The 19,254-nt window shown below is 38.0% G+C and overlaps 4 protein-coding genes across 7 annotated transcripts in view; 3 read left to right on the top strand and 1 right to left on the bottom strand.

Moving 5' to 3' along the window:
- raskol (Ras GTPase-activating protein raskol) overlaps window positions 1-17,149 on the bottom strand; it is a 79,061-nt gene extending 61,912 nt beyond the window's left edge. Inside the window, exons 1-2 of one of the 3 annotated variants that reach the window (XM_011307803.1) lie at window positions 17,043-17,149; window positions 9,084-9,201 (exon numbers count right to left, since the gene is read on the bottom strand). In XM_011307803.1, the coding sequence (XP_011306105.1) occupies window positions 9,084-9,132 (49 nt within the window). In that variant the 5' untranslated portion in view covers window positions 9,133-9,201; window positions 17,043-17,149. Of the gene's footprint in view, window positions 1-9,083; window positions 9,202-9,311; window positions 9,433-17,042 lie in introns of those variants that run through there. The other 2 variants (XM_011307804.1, XM_011307805.1) reach the window with 2 other exon arrangements.
- Window positions 9,624-15,688, top strand: Rop (Syntaxin-binding protein Rop). Of its 2 annotated transcripts, none has more exons than XM_011307816.1 (8): window positions 9,624-9,666; window positions 10,820-11,119; window positions 11,871-11,974; window positions 12,279-12,427; window positions 12,601-12,816; window positions 12,974-13,072; window positions 13,146-13,353; window positions 13,474-15,688. In XM_011307816.1, the coding sequence occupies exons 1-8, from the start codon at window positions 9,639-9,641 to the stop codon at window positions 14,122-14,124; spliced, it is 1,755 nt and encodes a 584-aa protein (XP_011306118.1). In that variant the 5' UTR covers window positions 9,624-9,638; the 3' UTR covers window positions 14,125-15,688. The 2 variants fall into 2 exon arrangements, with proteins under 2 accessions (XP_011306118.1, XP_011306117.1); XM_011307815.1 differs by lacking the exon at window positions 11,871-11,974 and adding an exon at window positions 11,322-11,425.
- Window positions 15,848-16,804, top strand: Naxe (NAD(P)HX epimerase). The gene has a single exon (XM_011307817.1). It carries the CDS (start codon window positions 15,992-15,994, stop codon window positions 16,769-16,771), a length of 780 nt encoding a protein of 259 aa, XP_011306119.1. The 5' UTR covers window positions 15,848-15,991; the 3' UTR covers window positions 16,772-16,804.
- Window positions 17,150-17,643: 494 nt separating the features above from the next.
- LOC105268328 (zinc finger protein 676) lies at window positions 17,644-19,202 on the top strand. The gene is made up of 4 exons (XM_011307785.1): window positions 17,644-17,798; window positions 17,878-18,027; window positions 18,083-18,250; window positions 18,451-19,202. Exons 1-4 carry the CDS (start codon window positions 17,661-17,663, stop codon window positions 19,180-19,182), a joined length of 1,188 nt encoding a protein of 395 aa, XP_011306087.1. The 5' UTR covers window positions 17,644-17,660; the 3' UTR covers window positions 19,183-19,202.
- Window positions 19,203-19,254: the final 52 nt, after the last annotated feature.

Below are 19,254 nucleotides of genomic sequence, written 5' to 3'. Positions count from 1 at the left end.
GTATGAAACTTTATGAAAGAGTGAATCATGATTTATCCTTTCACAAAGTTTCATCCTGATACACAAATTGTTAGAACTTTTTACTAAAATTTATTGATTTTTTATTAAATTTTAGTGAAAAGTTAGAAAAATTAGTGTATCGGTATGAAATTTTATGAAAGAGTCAATCACAATGGAGCGGAGAAACTCTATATTTTCATATCCCAATCCGATCAACAGTTTTCAACAAATCTCCGAAAAACAGGAAAAATACCAGCAAAACATCCTTAATGGACAGATTAATTTCCGAGCGAAGACTCTGACTCTCAAATCCTTGGATCGCCATAATTTTAAATGACAAATTTGTAGCCCGATGGTTTAAGATAATGGAGACGACAGCCCAGTGATAAATCCCAACAGCTGAACCGTGTAAAAACTATAAATATTCGCATTTCAGCTGCACTACTTTCAAATAACACGTGTACAAATAACCAGAAAACAGCACAAACTCGAAATACCCAGCAAGATCGAGTTGATTTTTTTTTAGGAAATTGCAACACCTGACATTTCACTAAATGCCAATCTCCCGACGGTTGACCAATGAGAGCGGATGGTCCCTGGCTGTAAAAATAATTTCCCCCTTTCCCCTCCCTCACTTCGCAATTTACTTTTCCTCTCTGGCACCACCACAAAAGACCACGAAAAAAAAAAAATAAAAATGGAAATAAAAAAAATTTCCAACGATTCTTTGACTCAACGGATCATTATATCAGCGCATAATACGGCTATAAAAAAAAATCACATCTGTAATTCTTTGAAGGGAGATAGAGCGAGAGAGTATAAAGCCTCCCGTATGCAATAATTCACTTCCGTAATAACTTTCTCTCTCACGAGCGATAAGAATAAAAAAAAAAGGCGGTTGAATTGCGCAAAGTGCTCTTTTACGAAAGTCTGGGGTAGAACTCTGGATGCATACATTATTACTAACGCTAAATGCTCTGTGCCCTGGAGCCAGAATGGTCTCTCTGAAGGTCGGTTAACACAATGTCCCCAATGTGTTCGCTACATTTTTATTTCTCTCTCTCCCCCGTGCCACTGTTTTTGTCTGGGGATGAACAAACGCAGGGAAAAAAAGTGAATTTTAATTGCGAAGGAAAATATCCGGGTAAATTCATACGTGAAATCCGTCATTAAACCATTCTGCCCCAAATTTTGCAACTGAAAATTCAGATCTAGATAAAAATTGAGGGCAACCGTCAATTTTTTCTCCATAAAAGTTAATTCCCTCATCATGATAATTTAGGTAAATAGCCTATCATTTTTTTTTAGATAATATCCGCTCAAATATTCAGAATTTCATTCAATTGTGACGTAACATCAATTTAGAGTCACACAAAAATTTTCCTAATTACCGATTTCTAACCGATTTCAAAGCGACAAGCAGGTGGGCTTTAATCAATGAAATAATTATCACTGAAAAATTTAAAGTATTGATAGACAAATCGAGATGATAATGAATCGTCAACAAAAAATTGTTCCAGTCCCAAATTTTCCACACCAATCCCCACCCTCGATTTCCCCCCAACGAGCATTAATATAAACTCACTAACGAGCCTCATTAACCCACCCCCTATTCCGCTTAAAACACAACAGATGAGTCGATCTGTACCACCCACCCCTCAACCCCATCCTAGTTTCACGATATCTTTCTCCCCGAGCTCCTGGGGTGCCAGAGCAATCGATATTTTCCCCAGCATCACCCTCCATTCTGTAGCCGCTTGGCCGCTTTTCTCCCCATTTCTTTCAGTACCACCATTCCACCCTCATCTCACCCCTCAAAACCCACCCTCACCACTTCCTCCAACCATTCACCCCCATCACTCCGTCCCCGTTCGACCCGAGAAGAGAACGAGAAGAGAGGAAAAAAAAAATGAAAGGAAGAGAAAAAAAAAATCACCTCTAGGCGACTCCCTGAGGTCCATACAGACTCCATGTTTTATTTAGATTATCAATGCGAATGAATGAATGCTGTCCATAAAAAAGAAAATCCATAAATTTTTCCCCATGAAAAAATCCAACTCTTCCCGAAATTTCAATTTTTCTGTTATAAAAGAATTTTTTTTCAACCGCACGATTTTTTTACTGAAGCGCATGATAAAAAAAAATCCACATGACCATTTATTTTCCGTGTCCATTGGAATTCATCGAATTGACATTTTATTTGGAAATGATTTTGTCACAGGTGTGGGAGGATAACGCCGAGCCGGTGGGAGCTTTAATGGCCTGTCGGCGATGATAACGACTTCAATATCGTTATAAACCGTTTATCGAGGTATAATGATACCATTAGGGAACCACTCAGTTGCACCGCCTACAGAATTCGATGGATACAGGTGTGATGAGGAGAGATAATCTTATTGCCACAGTTTATCAGCATTTTTTTTTGACAGCAAATACCCAAGGATTACTCAAATTTTTCTGCATTCCGATAATAAAACCGTATTAACTCGATAAACTCAACCGAAAGATGATGTTAAAATGCAGAGAATATTTTCCAAGTCACTCCCAGCCTCAAATCCTCCCCAACCATTTTTTACATGCCAGAAAAAAATGGATCTACTTTTTTTTTCGTCTGAATATAGAAATTCGCTGGAAAAATCATGAGATCCGAATGGATCAGGTACCATTTTAATTGGTGTACAGTGAATTGGGAAAATTTAAATGAATTTTCACAACTACTTTTCATTAACTATTAATGGGGGCAGATCGCTTCACCTGACCACTTGAAAAAGTAGTTCAAACAGCCCTGGGACGACCTGTGCCCCTGCAAAAATATGGTCGCTTAATTATTTAGCATAGCTAAGCGTCACCAAAGCTCTATATTTTCCTTACTCATTAGTTTAAGGCACGATTTTTCCAGCTGCTAGCCAACCTAATATCGACCCCGAAGTGCATATCTAGTCGCGAGAGAGAAATAACCAGTCGCCACCTGTTGGTGCCCTCACGCAATTTAAACGGAGAGAAAAAAAAATAGCCAAAAGAAAAAAATTAAAATAACACCATAAAAACGTTTTTCCCTATGAGAAACTGTCGCGTCAATTTTCCAGACTCAATAGTGAGGGATCAAGAAAATTCTTGGAAAAATGAAAATCTATCTCATTTCAGTGAAAATTGCAATTCTCATCGCAATTTTTTCCTCAATCCGATAATTACGAGAAAATTCCAACTATATTAAATATTTCTATTTCAAATTACAATTTATCCGTCAACTTTAAGAGAATAATCTGACTAATGAAATCCTGAGGTGAATGAAAGGAAATTAATTTACCTGAATTAGCGCAAAAATTTCGTGTTTTCCTGCCATTTAATAACTAATCGGAAAAAGTTTTTCAATTTTCCTTGTATTGTGAGACAAGGGGTGGGGACAATAGGTTCATGCCCAGAGTTTCAGAGCGGAAATTTTTCCAGTTGTTCATTGAGATGCCCCACCTTCACCGAAAAAAGAAATACCTGAGGGAATCTGAGATAATGACGAGAAAGATCGTAGGGACTTAGGGCCAAAGTGGCTTTTTTTCCTTTTGTATGAATTTCCGGAGATTTGAGTGGAACCGCACGCGTTTCTACAAGATTCCATTTTTTCGGGTAGGGGGACTAGTAGAAATTCCGAGGAGAAGCGCCAAAGGATTCTAGACACGCAAACGTGAAGTAAAATTGTAGAAACCTTGAGATTCTTGAGATAAAACCAACGGCTAAGATGATTTATTCATACTCTGATATTTTTGCCAGTCATGAAAATCGTCAGTGAATCGAGACCAAATAATTTCCTCAATTCTTTTAATTCACGCGTCGTTATTGAAAAAAAAAATGTATTCCATTGACCAGAGGAAGGAATCATTAATTGAATCATCCCCTATTCATTCACCGAGCGAATGAAAAAAAAAAAACAAATTGACAAAAGTCTATTAATAGAAGAAGAACTGTCACCATTTCTATTTCCAAGAATTCAATATTCTCGAGCCTATGAATCAACCGGAAGTGATGAAATCCGATTACAATCATCGAAATTACCTTCCCTGTCACTCCAATAATAAACCAAAGTCCAAAAAACTCCCCTATAAATCATTTTTCAATCACACAACGAAACAATACGCGACCAAAAAAAGTGTTTTGAACCGGAAACGCTTCCATGGAGGTCGCAAAACCCTCCAAAAAAAAATCATTCCCAAAGCTATAAAAATTCCTAACATCTCACCTATCAATTATCCACATTTTTTAAAATGTAATTATCATTACTCGGCTTGTATAACGGTTTTAAAAACCGCTCGGCGAGCGTAAGCGCAACGACATAACATCCTAAACGTGAATTCATGTCGGAATGAAAGGAAAAAAGAGGCTCGAGACAAAGAGACGTAAATGAAAAAAAGTACGGGGTAGAGGAGGATGAGGGAGTGAAGAAAAAAAATAAAAAAAGTGGATAGAACGAGTCGAAATGTACGCGCGATTCGTGTCACGCATTCTGCTCACGCTTCCTGGGGACTGAGAGTATACAGAAGTGAATGTCAAAATGTCTGTGTACACGTCCTGATACCTTGCCCTTTGCCTAGTGTATCCGGTACATCATCCCATTTTCATGAGCAAATATTCCATTTCGTTTGAAATCAAACAGCCAACACCACCCGAGGCCATCGACTCATTAACACAATTTAATTTCTACCCCCGAAAATACAATTAACTTCAATCTAATGTACTCTCTTCATCTGTAAATTCTATTCATCAAGTTGCAGATCATTTCACAATCCGAAAAATAAGAAATTACTCAACCTCATGTGCAAAAATAAAAATGGACTTGAATCAGAGAGATGTAGCGATTTTTTCAGAGTGAAACTTGATTGATGCCATCGATTCGATATTAAATAAATCGATTCTCGGTATCAATTAATTCGAGTTAATTCCGACTGATTTTTCCACTTGATTCGGGACGACTTTTGTGGGTGCAGGGCTGCCACAGTAGGCATTATCAATATCGCGAAGATATTTGTTTAGAGTTACTTGGAATTTGGCGATATGAGTGAGAGCTCCATTATACTAGATAAACCAGTCATAGGTTATCACCGGGCTGACTACAGCCTTATCTAATTACGAGTTGAGCCTGTGTCAACAGGGATTGGTTGGCAAATAGGTAGCACACCCCGATGGCTTTCGCTTTTTATTCGCGAATGTGCGTCCTTCATGAGAGCTTTCTGCGAATGGTAACCCAAGTAATTCGAGACATCTACATAACAATTTAATCCAGAAAAAAGTGTGAACACCACGACGTGTACTCATGCAATAGCCTTTGAAATTAATGTGAATGTGTAATCAATAATATATTCGACTGAGAGAAATCTAAACCTGAAATAACAGAAACGTCCCTTCCATAAACCCAAACAACCGCTGAACCGCGAGTGAAATAAATTAAATAAATAAATACCGCGATATCCTCATACCCGGAATAATCCTTGACAGTCCTGGGAATTCACCAGAGGGAAAACAATAGTCAAAAGAAGGAAAAAAAAGAAGAAAAAAAAAAAATCACCACCAGTAACAATAAAAGCCAGTGCATATTCCCGGGTATTAAAACTCTCCCTGCCATCAGTATCAAGATGTCTCAATTCACGGTCATATAACAACGTGGGAGCAATCCTGTTCGGCCCATGGCATTGAAGTATGAGGTTGCCATAACTGTAAAACTCTACCCAGTATAACCGTAATGTTCCTTTTCCCTATAACTACGTCATACGTCTGTCTGCACAGTCCATACAATAGCCAGAGGTTTCTATACTAAAAGGGATACGCTTGACACAATCGATTATCTCGAAAATCTCGAAATCATGAAGCCGCGTTTCCCCATTGGTCCGCCTAAATGGCGCGAGATTACAAATTCATAACTCTCACAGAAATCGTTTCATACGGTCTCTCGTTAAAACAAATCTATCTAAATGAAAAACTTCCACTCGTCCATTCTACCCCATAATCCTTGAATTGAATAAATGAATAAACAAATGGAAAATATACCGGAAAAATCCTCTTTGAATTCAAGAGTAGAAACGAATTAGATTTTTCTCTAGCTGTTGAAAATTCTTGTCTTGGTTATAATTATTATAATTTTTGTAAAATTTTGTTTAGAAAAATTATCTCTGGATTCTGAGTAATGGGACTATTTTTTGGAGATATAAAAATGTCTTTCTCTCTGTGATTGAACAAATGCCCAGGGATTATTGTTTAAAAAATCACCACCTGATTCGACTATCATAATTTTAGCATACCTAATGCATCCCTGAATATGCGATGTATTTGATTGATAAATTCCCAGCGAGTTTGTGCTTGGTAATGCAATATGGAAGGGACCGACAAGTGGTAGGAAGGGGAGAATTGTGAAGGTAAAACGGGCAAAGGACAGGAAAGCCGAAGCACGTGAATGGAATTTTGTTTGACAGACGAGGGAGTTTTTTTTTTATTATTATCATCGCAGGTGCCGAAGCCGCCCCTCACCTGACCCTTTTTTTTCAACACCCGAAACTTCTATCGCCTACCGAATGTCAACGTATCTACTTACACACGTTATTTTGGGCTTTGAAAAATCGATAGATCAGAGGGGAAACACTTCCGTATAAATTATCTCTTTCATGGGAAATAGGAGTTGATGAATTTCTTGGGAGTAATGAGCCAGAGATGATTACGGGTCTTCAGATCGGATGTTTCCGCGGATTTCTCAATTCCACTCACGTCATCCTTTCGTTTTCCTGCATTTTCAACGTTTTACGCAATTATCGTGATTATTTAGATTTTCTTCCGGACTCTAATTATTCGCTGTCGTTTTCAATGGACTTCAATTCCATTTCGAAAGATCAACCCCAATACAAATATCAATTAATCCACCAATTAAAATTAACAAACGAGACATACTCCTATAGCAAATTAAATTTTTCCTAATGCCCGATTTCAACCAGAAAATTTCCCTTACCGAAAAAGCATTGAGTCTGTTACAAAGTGGAGCAGAGAAGTTGTCGGGTGTAAAAATATCTAACGAGTAGCTCCGAGTATTTAGGATACGCAAACGTAAGAGACTAATAGACAACCAGAACGTGCCTTGGCACACGACGTCAATCCAAATAAACTATTTTTTCTTAAAAAAAAAAACCAAAGAAGAATAACAAAAAAAATGTGAAGGGCGAGAACTAAAATATCTCCACCCACTCAATAATTTCCCCCAATAAATTATAATTTCGCGAGTCTTCGCGAGACGCCAAATGCAAAACGCGAGATGCAATACGCGAATTCAAATATTCTTCATTTTTCCCCTTGAAAGAATTTTTTCTACGCGAAAAAATAAAATGAAATAAAAATTGAAGGACGAGGAAAATATATCCACCCACTCATTCGATAATTCCTCCATTCAATTTGTATTTGATATGGTAAAAGGCCAAGGTCCACATTTTTCCAATTCATTTTCCTCTTTTTTATTCAACAATTTTTTTTTACTCTTGTAAGACGCCCAGGCACTCCGTGCTCATGATTTATTCATCGATTTATTATCATCTGCCTCCTCTGCCTTTTGCAATACCATTACCATTACATCCATGACCATTACCTTACTCCATAAGTTCTTTTTTTTAAGGAATTAAAGAATGAGTGGGGGGTACACGTGCATCGGATAATTTATCCCCAATAAATTGAGAATAGAATTGAGAGTTGAGACAATGAGAATTCTAAGGGCAATGGGAATTATTAATTTCACCGGATTGCGAAAAAAAATTTATCACTGAACCCATCTGATCCGGACAATGAAATAAAAATAATTAATGAGTAAATAAATAGTCAACGGAAAGCCCCAAAACTCATCCGGGCCACCAATAGTTCATCATTAATTACGATTCATAATTAATCGAACAATTAATTGTAGTGCAGCAATTTTTTGATAACTTTATGATCAACTGGATCAAATGGATTCACAATCGATATTTTCAATCATTAATTTCCTGAGCTATTCAACGGAATCATTTTCTCCCCGAGTTTAACAATTGATAAACGCAAATAACTTGAAAAATAAATTGTTCCCTGTAACTTGATAATTAACGGTGCAAAATGAATTTTCAATATCTGTTGAAAGCCGGTAATTGCCGCGGATCAATTTTCCATACTATTTCCAATCTCCCCTAGACCATCATAACTCGCCCACGAAAATCGTTAAACGCGAAAAACCGATAACAATTCCCTCATTATCCATCAAAATTATTATTCACGAATAACGTAACCCGAGTTCGACGCCCGATCGATCATAAAGTCGCAATAATCAATCGACCCGCAGTGCAACAGTGCACCACAAAACACATATCCATTCTCCCCGATAAAGAACTCTCTCCTATTCCCATTCAATCCAATGAATTGAAAAAATTAATGGAAAAAAAGTGGTGGAAAAAAAAAAAAACCGCATCTAAAACGTAAACGCCCAAGTGTTCGATGTATTCTCAACCCGAACTGTGTAAACAACGTTTGAATTCAGGTCGAAAGCTCAAGCACGTGTCGACGCATCGTACTCTCCCTTTTCAACTCGTTCCCATCAATACAGAGAAAGATAAAAAAGAAAGAAAAGAAAAAAAAAAATTGCCCAAGAATTTTAAAACCAAGAGGAGAAATCCCACGATAACGGACAAAGAGGCTATTTACCCTCGCGCTCATTTTCACCGATACCTCGACAACCGAGACACCTAGATTCATTTGCCCAGTGCCAATTGAAAGCTCGGAAAATTACCAACAAAATGCACATGTCGCAAATCCAATTAGTCCCAACCCTGAGAAACACGCCCCGAGGCATTTAAGAGCAGAAACACAACTTTCCAATTTCCAGTAAATCGGCTAGGGTAAAACCGAATAGCAACTAGTGTTTTGAGTATCAATTTTTCTCATCATTCCAATGAGCCTAAGGGCACGAAAAAATTCCAAACCACTACCGAGATAATTCCACTATTGCCAATCGTCTCCGAAAAATGCTCGTTAAAACCGTCATTTCCACTGCCGGTCTTTTCATTATTTCAAATAAATTCTATTATTACTTGAGTACTCACCACAGACGTTGAGCCATCCCTCGACCCTGCACGGATATTCCAGCTTCATCCTCTCCTCGGTAATCCCGAATTATCCTCCAGCAACTCCAAAATGAAAAAAATATCACCCACCGGATCACTGCACCAACAAACACATCACAGTTAGTCTTCAAATGCAAAACCCTCACATTTCTCCCATCCCCACCCCGAAAAAAAAAAAAACAATAAATCACTGAATAAATAATTCACCGTGTGAACACGTGAATGTCAGTGGCAAGTGGTAGAATAAATTACCCGGTAACTCGAATAGTATCGATAACTCGTGTTAACGCATCGAGTGTTTAACTCAAACTGAAAATAAAATTCCAATGGCGAGGCGAGGCCGGGCAACGGACGCTTATTCCCACCCCCAGCATTTTCCCCTATTTTTCCTATCCCACCTTCCCACCAACTTTTCCCTATTTTCCCCTGTCCTTCCCCTCGATCCCACCATTACCCGCCCCTCCAGATGCGTGCGCATCTGGGAGGATCTTAACCCGCCATCTGGTGGATATATTAAATGTCAGTTCTGTCAAAATGGCGCTCAAAGCACAAGTCGGTCAAAGTGAGTTCGATAATTATTTATTGTTTTTTCGTTCAATTTGCATTTGAAATTTTTATTTTCAGTCATGGGAGGGTGGGATTTTGTGGGGGGCCGTGAGGGGGTGGAAAAATTGGGGAAAATTCCGGGGATTTGATTATTTTTTTAAGAATCAGGGGGGCGGTGAGATCATCACTCGGTAGGAGGTGCACTGTAATCAGGAAATTTGAGATTTTCCAATTTTGGGGTGAAGTGATAGATTTTTTGGAGTCACATCGATCCTTGGAAGTTGAATAAATATTCTGAGATAGTCAGATAATTTATAGAAATTGAAAAGATTATATCCACAAATTATTCATGATTGTAAAAATTTTTGAAAATGTTCTATCTTTTTTTTGTGTTATTTACGTGAAATATTTTCTTATGGGGTTTATACTGACCCCAGGAAACTGCAAAATTTCCTGGGAAAAACAGAATTATTTCCATGAGATGTCAATTATTTTATCAGGATTGTTGAATATTTTCATGGCTTCATGACCTATTTTTTACTTCAAGGAAATTTGGAAATATTCTGAGAAAAAAAATTGGTGTCATTGAAAATGGGAGGGGTAGTTCTCCTCCTCATGAAAATTCGGGGCTAGATCCTGGCCTCATCCACGTGGGAGTGATAAACGATAGGATTTGTAACAGGATTGATACCGAATTTTTTTATAAAATTCAATTTTTAACGAAATCGTTTCGGGGTTGTGTGTATTTTATTACGCGGTGATTTCTTGGGGATGAGGGGCTGTTTTGAGGTATACGTGACTGTCCCGTGGTGACGTCATCGGGTGAAAAGGTCGATCAATAAGTGGGAAAGCGCCAAAGATTTGAGAGCAACTGATATTTTCCCTACCAATTAAACAAACCAAACAAAAAAACAAAAAGAATAATTTCATTTCAATCAATCAAATCAGAATTAACTCGAAAGGACTCCCAATAAAAATTCAAATGAAATTTCAAAAAATTCACCTTTTCCACCCCCCAAATAATTCAAATAACAATAAATCATCAATTACTAATTGATTTTATCAATATCCTTTGCAATTGCGTAATGGAAATTTATCTGAGTTAGAATTTTATCATTTTTTAACAGCGAAATTGATATTTTAATGGGATTTCACTGTGAATTCGATAGAAATTATGAATGAAGTCATCAAGCAGAAAAAAACAGCAAAAGCTGGTGCGGTGGAGTGGCGTATCCTAGTGGTGGATCAATTGGCAATGCGAATGGTATCGGCATGCTGCAAAATGCACGACATAAGTGCCCAGGGAATAACTCTCGTTGAAGACATAAACAAGAAACGTGAGCCATTACCCACGATGGAGGCTGTTTACCTCATCACTCCATGCAATTCATCAGTGCAGAAACTCATTGATGACTTTAGTAATCCAGGGAGAATTATTTACAAAGCGGCGCACGTTTATTTCACCGAAGGTAAAATTAAAAAATTACTATCCACTCAGATAATTGCACCAGAATATTCCACCCGAACGACTTCTCGAAAACAATTTCCCTCATCAATTTTTCTCATTCAATCATCATTTAATGATCAATTTAACGACGCATACGCAATAATTTTTTTGTCGTCTCTCTCGAGATCTTTTATTCAATTACTTTCAGTTAATCCTATTTTCAGCCTGTCCCGACGATATATTCAATCAATTGTGTAACTCCCTGGGCCCAAAACAGATAAAAACCCTCAAAGAAATCAACATCGCATTTATTCCGTACGAAGAGCAGGTAAAACTAATAAATGAAAAAGCTGTGATGTCATTGGAGTCTGCTATAAGCCTTTCTGATTCCCACCTGTGTGTCTATCAACTAACAAGAATACCCCTTGAATTGTTTTCATTTTCCCATTCACCAAAAAATTCTGTATCATAATAAAAAACCACAACAACTCATCAAATTTCTCTCAATAATCATTTCAATTACCAGACAATAAATCTCGATAACAAGTGATTTTAGAGAAAATATCTATTGACATTATTTGTAAAAAATTGTCTCCTCGAGATAATAAGTCTTTTGACATTTTCTCTGAAAATCTCTGGTTACAGAGATAATTGTGTAATTAGACGAGTTGTTGCATTTTTTCATTGAGAATTACTCCTCTTTCAATTCCCATTGTCTTCACTTGCACATGACTAATAAATAACAACTTGCAATTCAATGCCTGCACAACCAGTGTGCCCGGAGGAGCTCTTCAATGATCTGTGCAAGTCAATAGGAGCTAGAAAGATTAAAACCCTCAAAGAGATCAACATTGCATTTCTCCCATACGAGTCTCAGGTGAAGAGAGAATGAAATAATTATTTTTAAAATCGTTAACAGTTATTTAGCCGGTATAACCGATTGTTGAGAATCATCTTATAATTTCTGCATGTGTCCTAAATTCCCTCTTCTTGAAAAAATAACTAATTTTCTAGCCGAAGTGATAAATTAAAATCCATTTACATTAATTGCTTCACAAAATCGAATCAGTATCTTTACTAATTGTCCACACACTAATTGTCCAACTTGCTCACTGCTTGCCTGTTATTGAGTGTTAATTATCCCGTTGGATAAAATCCATTGACTTAATTGTACCTTGAAGGTTTTCTCACTGGACTCACGCGAGACATTCGCCTGTTTCTACAACCCCTCCTTCATAAATCTACGTAACGCAAATATGGAGAGAATTGCCGAGCAAATAGCCACCCTCTGTGCCACCCTGGGGGAATATCCATCAGTAAGATACCGAAGGTAATTAATAGAACATCAAACAACTCCACAACTAATTAAACTCCCCCGATAAAATTCTCTCATCGAGATTCTTCAATGAATCAACGATACTTGGTGATTCAATAAATTCCTCTCTCAAATCAATTGCACGAATCACTCGAAATAACACAAGTGTCTCAACGTCAATTTTTCAGTGATTTTGATCGAAACGTGGAGCTTGCCCAGATTGTCCAGCAGAAATTGGACGCGTACAAGGCTGATGAGCCAACAATGGGTGAGGGACCAGAGAAAGCACGATCACAGCTTCTGATTCTCGATCGAGGATTCGACTGTGTTTCACCTCTACTGCATGAGCTTACGCTTCAGGCTATGGCTTATGATTTGCTTGACATCGAAAATGACGTTTATAGGTAATAATAAATTGTTGCTCCTGCAGCCAAATCCCTCAATAATAACGACAATAGTCCCTCACAACCAATACTTCCACCCCGCCGCTGATCAATACCTCCCATTAATTAATTTTCCACTCTAAAATCGAGCAATTAATGAGGCAATAAATGCTTTTAGATACGAAGCAACCCAGGGTCAAGAGAAAGAGGTTCTCTTGGACGAGAACGACGAGTTGTGGCTCGAACTGAGACACGAGCACATTGCTGTTGTCTCCAAGTGAGTTTACACAAAAATTCTGAGATTGTAATAACAACTGCTGGATAATATGAATAATTAAATATTATTGCAGCAAAGTGACGAAGAATCTTAAAAAATTCACGGAATCCAAGCGAATGCCCCAGGGTGACAAACAAAGCATGAGAGATCTCTCCCAGATGATTAAAAAGATGCCCCAGTACCAAAAGGAACTCAGCAAATATGCAACACATCTTCATCTTGCTGAGGACTGCATGAAACGTTATCAAGGGAGTGTTGATAAATTATGCAAAGTCGAGCAGGTGAGAATTGTACCAAAAAAAAAAATGAAGAGTAGAAAATTGCTCCGAGTACGAAACACCCAGGCAGTTGGTAATTAGATCGTCAGATAAATCGATGTTGCACCTGTGAAATTGTTTCAGGACTTGGCAATGGGCACAGATGCTGAAGGCGAGAGGATAAAGGACCAGATGCGCAATATAACGCCAGTTTTACTCGACCAGACAGTGGCTGATATCGATAAACTTCGTATAATATCCCTCTACGTATTATCCAAGAATGGAATAAGCGAGGAAAACCTCAGTCGTCTGATTGGTCATGCTGGTGTGTCTGGTGATGACAAACAGACTATTCTCAACATGGCTAATCTTGGAATCAATGTCGATGGAAAGGGACGAAAGCCTTATCAAGTATCACGTAAGGAGAGAATAACAGAGCAGACTTATCAAATGAGTCGTTGGACTCCAGTTGTCAAAGATATTATGGAAGATGCTATTGAAGAGCGATTGGACTCAAAGCATTTTCCATTTTTGGCTGGAAGAGCTGCCAGCTCTGGTTATGCTCATGCTCCAACTAGTGTTAGGTATGGCCACTGGCATAAAGACAAGGGTCAAGCTACCATTAAAAATGTTCCACGATTAATAATATTTATCGTCGGTGGACTGTGTTTCTCAGAGATACGTTGCGCTTACGAAGTCACAAATGCTATTAAAAATTGGGAAGTTATCGTTGGATCCTCTCACATCATAACACCAAAGTCTTTTCTCACGGATTTGAGCAAACTCCACGTCTAAACTCTCTAAATCCACCGAAACTGAATTGAATTATTAAAAATTGACTGAAGAAAAAATAATGAATTATCCCCCGAGTTACGCACCACGCAGGTCCCGACGCCTCGATTAATTCCCTCAATCCATTAATTAGCTCATTAATCGATTAGTTGGAAATTAGCGAATGCATGTCAATTCAGCACTAAAATAAGAAAATCTATAGACGTAATTAAAAAAGCGGTTAAAAGTCACGAGGATCAAGTGCCTGCGAAATTTGAATCATCAATAATACAAAAATTATTTTAAAAATTCGACATCTTCCAAAGAAATTGAAGATTCCACTTTGCGTTTCCGATAAAATCGTCAATCGAATGAAAATGAAAGTCTCTACAAAATTTTTCCCAAATCAACTGCAAAAAATTTCGAAAATGCTGACTCGGGTCATAAAATAACTAAAAATCAACAGAAAAAATTGTAAAAAGTATTTGTTATTCACTAAAAAGATGTATCTTTCCCCCATAATCCAAATTCCATCGATAAAGATCAGTATAAAAAACGTAGAACTTATATATAATTTAACTGATTGAGAATAAAAAATATATTCACTATGAAGAGATAATAACGAGAAAAGAGTGCGTATGCAGTATTAGCGTGCGAGAAGCTTAAACTCACTGATTCCTAGCTTTAAATTCACGTAGATAGACACCCGAAGCTTAGAAACGATCGAAAAAAGACGTAAAATAATCAACTGCATTAACATTTGCCTTCGAAGTAATTATAAACAATTGTATTGATTACTTCCATTGAATCTTGTTGTATTGACGTTTGAAATATCTGGATTTTATCTCTGTTTAATGATAATACATTCCGTAAAAGCACCAGTCTATTATTCCTGATTTATTCAATAACAAAGCACTCATATCAAAAGTGAAATAAATTATTAATGTCGTTACCGTACTTAAAGGAACGTTAAGTAGTTTTAGAGAGTTTAATCACCCGAATTCCAATTTTTTCGATAAACTCCCGAATATCTCAAAAAGACTTGGATTTTGAGGAAAATGCTAGAGGAATTATTTCTGTAGAATGAAATTTTCTACAAAAAAATTCATTTGACATTCGTCTCTAAATCCACTCCCTTCGGAGATAATCGCAGGAGAATCACCGAGTTAATTTTATTTCGACTAGAAAGAGGTGAAAATCATTTTTGTTTCATTAAAGATGACAAAAATATCGAGAATTATAATAAATATAATGGAAGGAGTTCCGGAAGTCAATGGAAATATGCCTGCTACCTTCTGACTGTTCGCAATACCATAATTAATAATAAAATTATTGATGAATATTGGAAAAACGTTGTCGTTGAATTAGAAGAGATTACGAGTAGATTTGCGATGTTTATAATGTATCAAATGGATGTACGTAGTTTTTATCCGAGAGTGATCATCAGAAAAAGGTAGAGTGACGACAATGGCCTATATATTACCGTCGTTAAAACTTTCATTAAAAAATCTTTGATTGTGTATAAATTTGATTTTAGTTGAATTTCTGCAGTTAACGAGTTGAATAAATTAAATTATTTGTCTTGAGAGCTTTAATCTACCATTATTCCACCAATACCCGGAGAACACCCATTTTTATGACAAAAATAGATGAATAAATAAAAATTCTACGTGCGATTTAAAATCCAGAGAACTTCCCGCGGATTCCCAATTATTTTTATCCTAAAGGCGTGATTTCATTATCAACGACAAGTTGACCATCACCAAAGCTATCAAAATATCAACAAGTCTGTGCACCTGTCAGCCCTTTAGAATAAGAGAATAAAATCAAGAAGAAAAAAAGGTAGACAAGATCTTTTTCAAAATTCCTAACAACTTTGTACTACCATTTAATGATAAGAACCATCTCCAAGACCTGCTCGAACCCCTGGGGCCCTACTAACCTCAGCCTTCATCGAGCCATCACGGGTTCCTCCTGGAAAATGGTGAAATACCTCAACCAGAAGGAAGCGATAAAAGTAGACGAGGACCTCTTCAAGTCCTACCGCTTCAGCGTTGATCAGCTGATGGAGCTAGCAGGTCAGGCCTGTGCAATTGCCATAACCAAGACCTATCCCCCATCAAAAGCAATCCCCAACCCCGTCCTCATCTGTTGCGGCCCTGGCAACAACGGTGGAGATGGTCTAGTTTGCGCTCGACACCTCAAACTCTTCGGATACGATCCCGAGGTCTACTATCCGAAAAAAACCACCAACAAACTCTACGAAAACCTCATGCACCAGTGCACACAAAATGGCGTCACGGTACACGACAAAATGGCCGACATTAAGGACTCAAAGGAATTCAAAGTGATAGTCGATGCTCTCTTCGGTTTCAGTTTCAAACCACCAGTGAGGGAGGAATTTGTACCCATTATCGAGTACCTGAAGAGAGCAGAGAGGCCCATTTGCAGTGTGGATATACCATCGGGATGGGATGTGGAGGCTGGGCCTCCAGAAGATGAGGGAATCAAACCGGAAATGCTAATTTCATTAACAGCACCAAAATTGTGTGCAAAAAAATTCAAAGGGATTCATTTTCTTGGTGGGAGATTTGTCCCAAAGAATTTGGAGGTAGAGTGTGGACTGAAATTACCAGAGTACCTTGGAACTGAACTTGTTGTCTTATTGTGAAGAATTTACAATAAATACACCATGGAATTTTCATATTTTGCATTTCAAGCCTTTTCATACCTCTGAATTCTTCTGTCTCCCCATGATCGAATAATATATTCCTAACTGATAACCCTAAATCATCCACTGGGAGCAGCACAATTTTTTAATACCGATTTGATTGAATGAATAATAGTGTCGAATTGATCACTCCTTCCCACCTCAATTTAACCATTTTTGTTCGTCAAATCGTTCTAACAAACCGCCAAAGAAATAACACAAAGCCACTTACTTTTTTATCCATCGTTGGCGTTCCCCAGAGGTCCACGATGCACCTTCCACCAGCGGATAACACAGGAAGCACTACCACTAGCTCGTACCACTTAAAACACCACATGGAACTGTTGATAAATGACCAAAACGTGCACCGACATGCGAACGCCACAAACTTTCACCGATAAATGATGCAATCAAGATGGCCGCTTGGCGTCTATCCTCAGCGCATGCGCCAACGTTCGCGCATGCGCAGATCCCTAAAATATTTCCACTCATTGAGAGATTGAAAAAATAGCAAAAACCCATAATAATTAATTAAAATCAATAATTAAAGATGAAATTATACGTTTTTCGGGAATATTCATGTTTTTCCCCAGTAATTTACGTCTTTTTGTTGTGAAATTGTAATTTTAGTGGCTTTTAACGAGATTTTTCACTCAAGACGTCTTCCAGAGATCAAAGATTGTTATAATAAAATAATTATTTGTTAAAATGATGTTATTTTGTTAATAGAATAAAGTATTCTTTGATAATTTTGAGTTTCGAGAGTTATTTTTATTTGGTTATTGTAGAATTGTGATTTGGAGGCCTTAGGGAAGTGAACTGTTTAAAATTGTGTATCTTCACCTCGAAGATGTTGAACATTCATAAAATAAGCCCCAGACTCTGCAGATTATGTGGAAAAGAGAAAGCCAGAGGCACAGATGTCTTTAAGGACATGATAAAAGGAGCTGTGCTTATTTCGATCATCAATAAATATTTTCCAAGAGAGGTTAAAAATCATTTGATACTGAACGTAATTCTCATCTCCAATTATTGATTGATGGGGAAATTCTCTGGAATTATTCCAGGTACTCAATGTGTCGGAGTCCGACAATTTCTCAAAATACGTCTGTATGGATTGCGAGCAAAAAATCTGCAGTTTTGATGAATTCTGCTTGATGGTGGCTAATGTACAAAAGCAATTGACTGCTCCGTCCATTGAAATTGATTTTGCAGAGGTAATACACGAATTTTTGTTATTAAATAATATATTTATGTGATTATGTCCTCAAGGACATGCTGAGCCACTTCAAAGAGAGTGGACTCTTGGAGAAGGATCGGATAGAACTGAGAAGTGACAAGAGACTTACCTGTGACCAATGTGCCAAGACTTTTCGGTGTCAGGCACATCTAGAACGCCACAAACGTGTTCACACCGGCCAGAGACCATTCGTCTGCGAAGTGAGTGGGAGAAAATCTGGAAATAATTCACCCCAAAATTCAGAGAAAATAATTTTTAGAGTATTATTCCCAATTTAATTGACACCCCCACCAATTCTTTCAATCCAACTCTAGAAAATTTTATTCCAAACGAATGGAAAAGAATGGGAAAAGGGTTTGGAGTTAATATTCCTGGGGAATCAAACGTTCAACCTTTTCAGATCTGCAGAATGTCCTTCAACCAGCCAGAGGTGTTGGGTCGTCATCGCCAGAGTCACCAAGACAAGAAAGAGTGGCGGTGCAACACGTGCCTGCAATCATTCCGCTTCAAAATCTCGTTGAAATCCCACATGCTGAACTGTCACTCAGACCAGGACACCTCTCTAGAGTCCTTCGACCACTCCCTGACCTGCACCGAGTGCGGCAAAACCTTCGCAACAAAATACAAACTCCAGAGACACATGAGGTGTCACACTGGTGAGCGTCCCTTCAGCTGCAACTTCTGCCATCGACAGTTCTCCCAGACTGGAAATCTCAAGCAGCATCTCCTGAAGTGCACCAGGTCCTCCCCGATGATTCAGGAGGTGATTCTCCCTGTTGGTGATGATCCTGGGGAATTTCTCAATGAGGGACTCCCTAATGACATGGGAAATGAAAGGGAAATCATTAATGAAAGGAGTCTCAATGACTTCGAGCCTGTTTATATTACTGAGAGCGAGATCCAGAAGACCATCAACGAGACCATCAATTCCAGCAATGATCCAAGCACTTCTTCATTCCTCAAGAGCTACGATAATCCGATTTACATTGACGAGGAGATTGAAACTATTCTTGATAGAGACTTGGAGGAATTAAGAGGAAGTAAATATGAAGGAGGAGGCGAGAAGCTAGGGATGTGCCTGAAACAGCCCGAGACCCCAGAGTTACTCCACAGTCTGCTGTACGATGTTTAATTAAATGGTTAAATAATTCAATAATTTAACAGCAAAGAGTCTGACTGTGACAACTCGAGTTCTCGGAGAATA

This window comes from Fopius arisanus, unplaced genomic scaffold, assembly GCF_000806365.1.
Source record: "Fopius arisanus strain USDA-PBARC FA_bdor unplaced genomic scaffold, ASM80636v1 scaffold00056, whole genome shotgun sequence".
Classification (NCBI taxonomy): domain Eukaryota; kingdom Metazoa; phylum Arthropoda; class Insecta; order Hymenoptera; family Braconidae; genus Fopius; species Fopius arisanus.
Note: the sequence above shows the minus strand (reverse complement) of the source record. Positions and strands in the feature narration are given on the sequence as shown.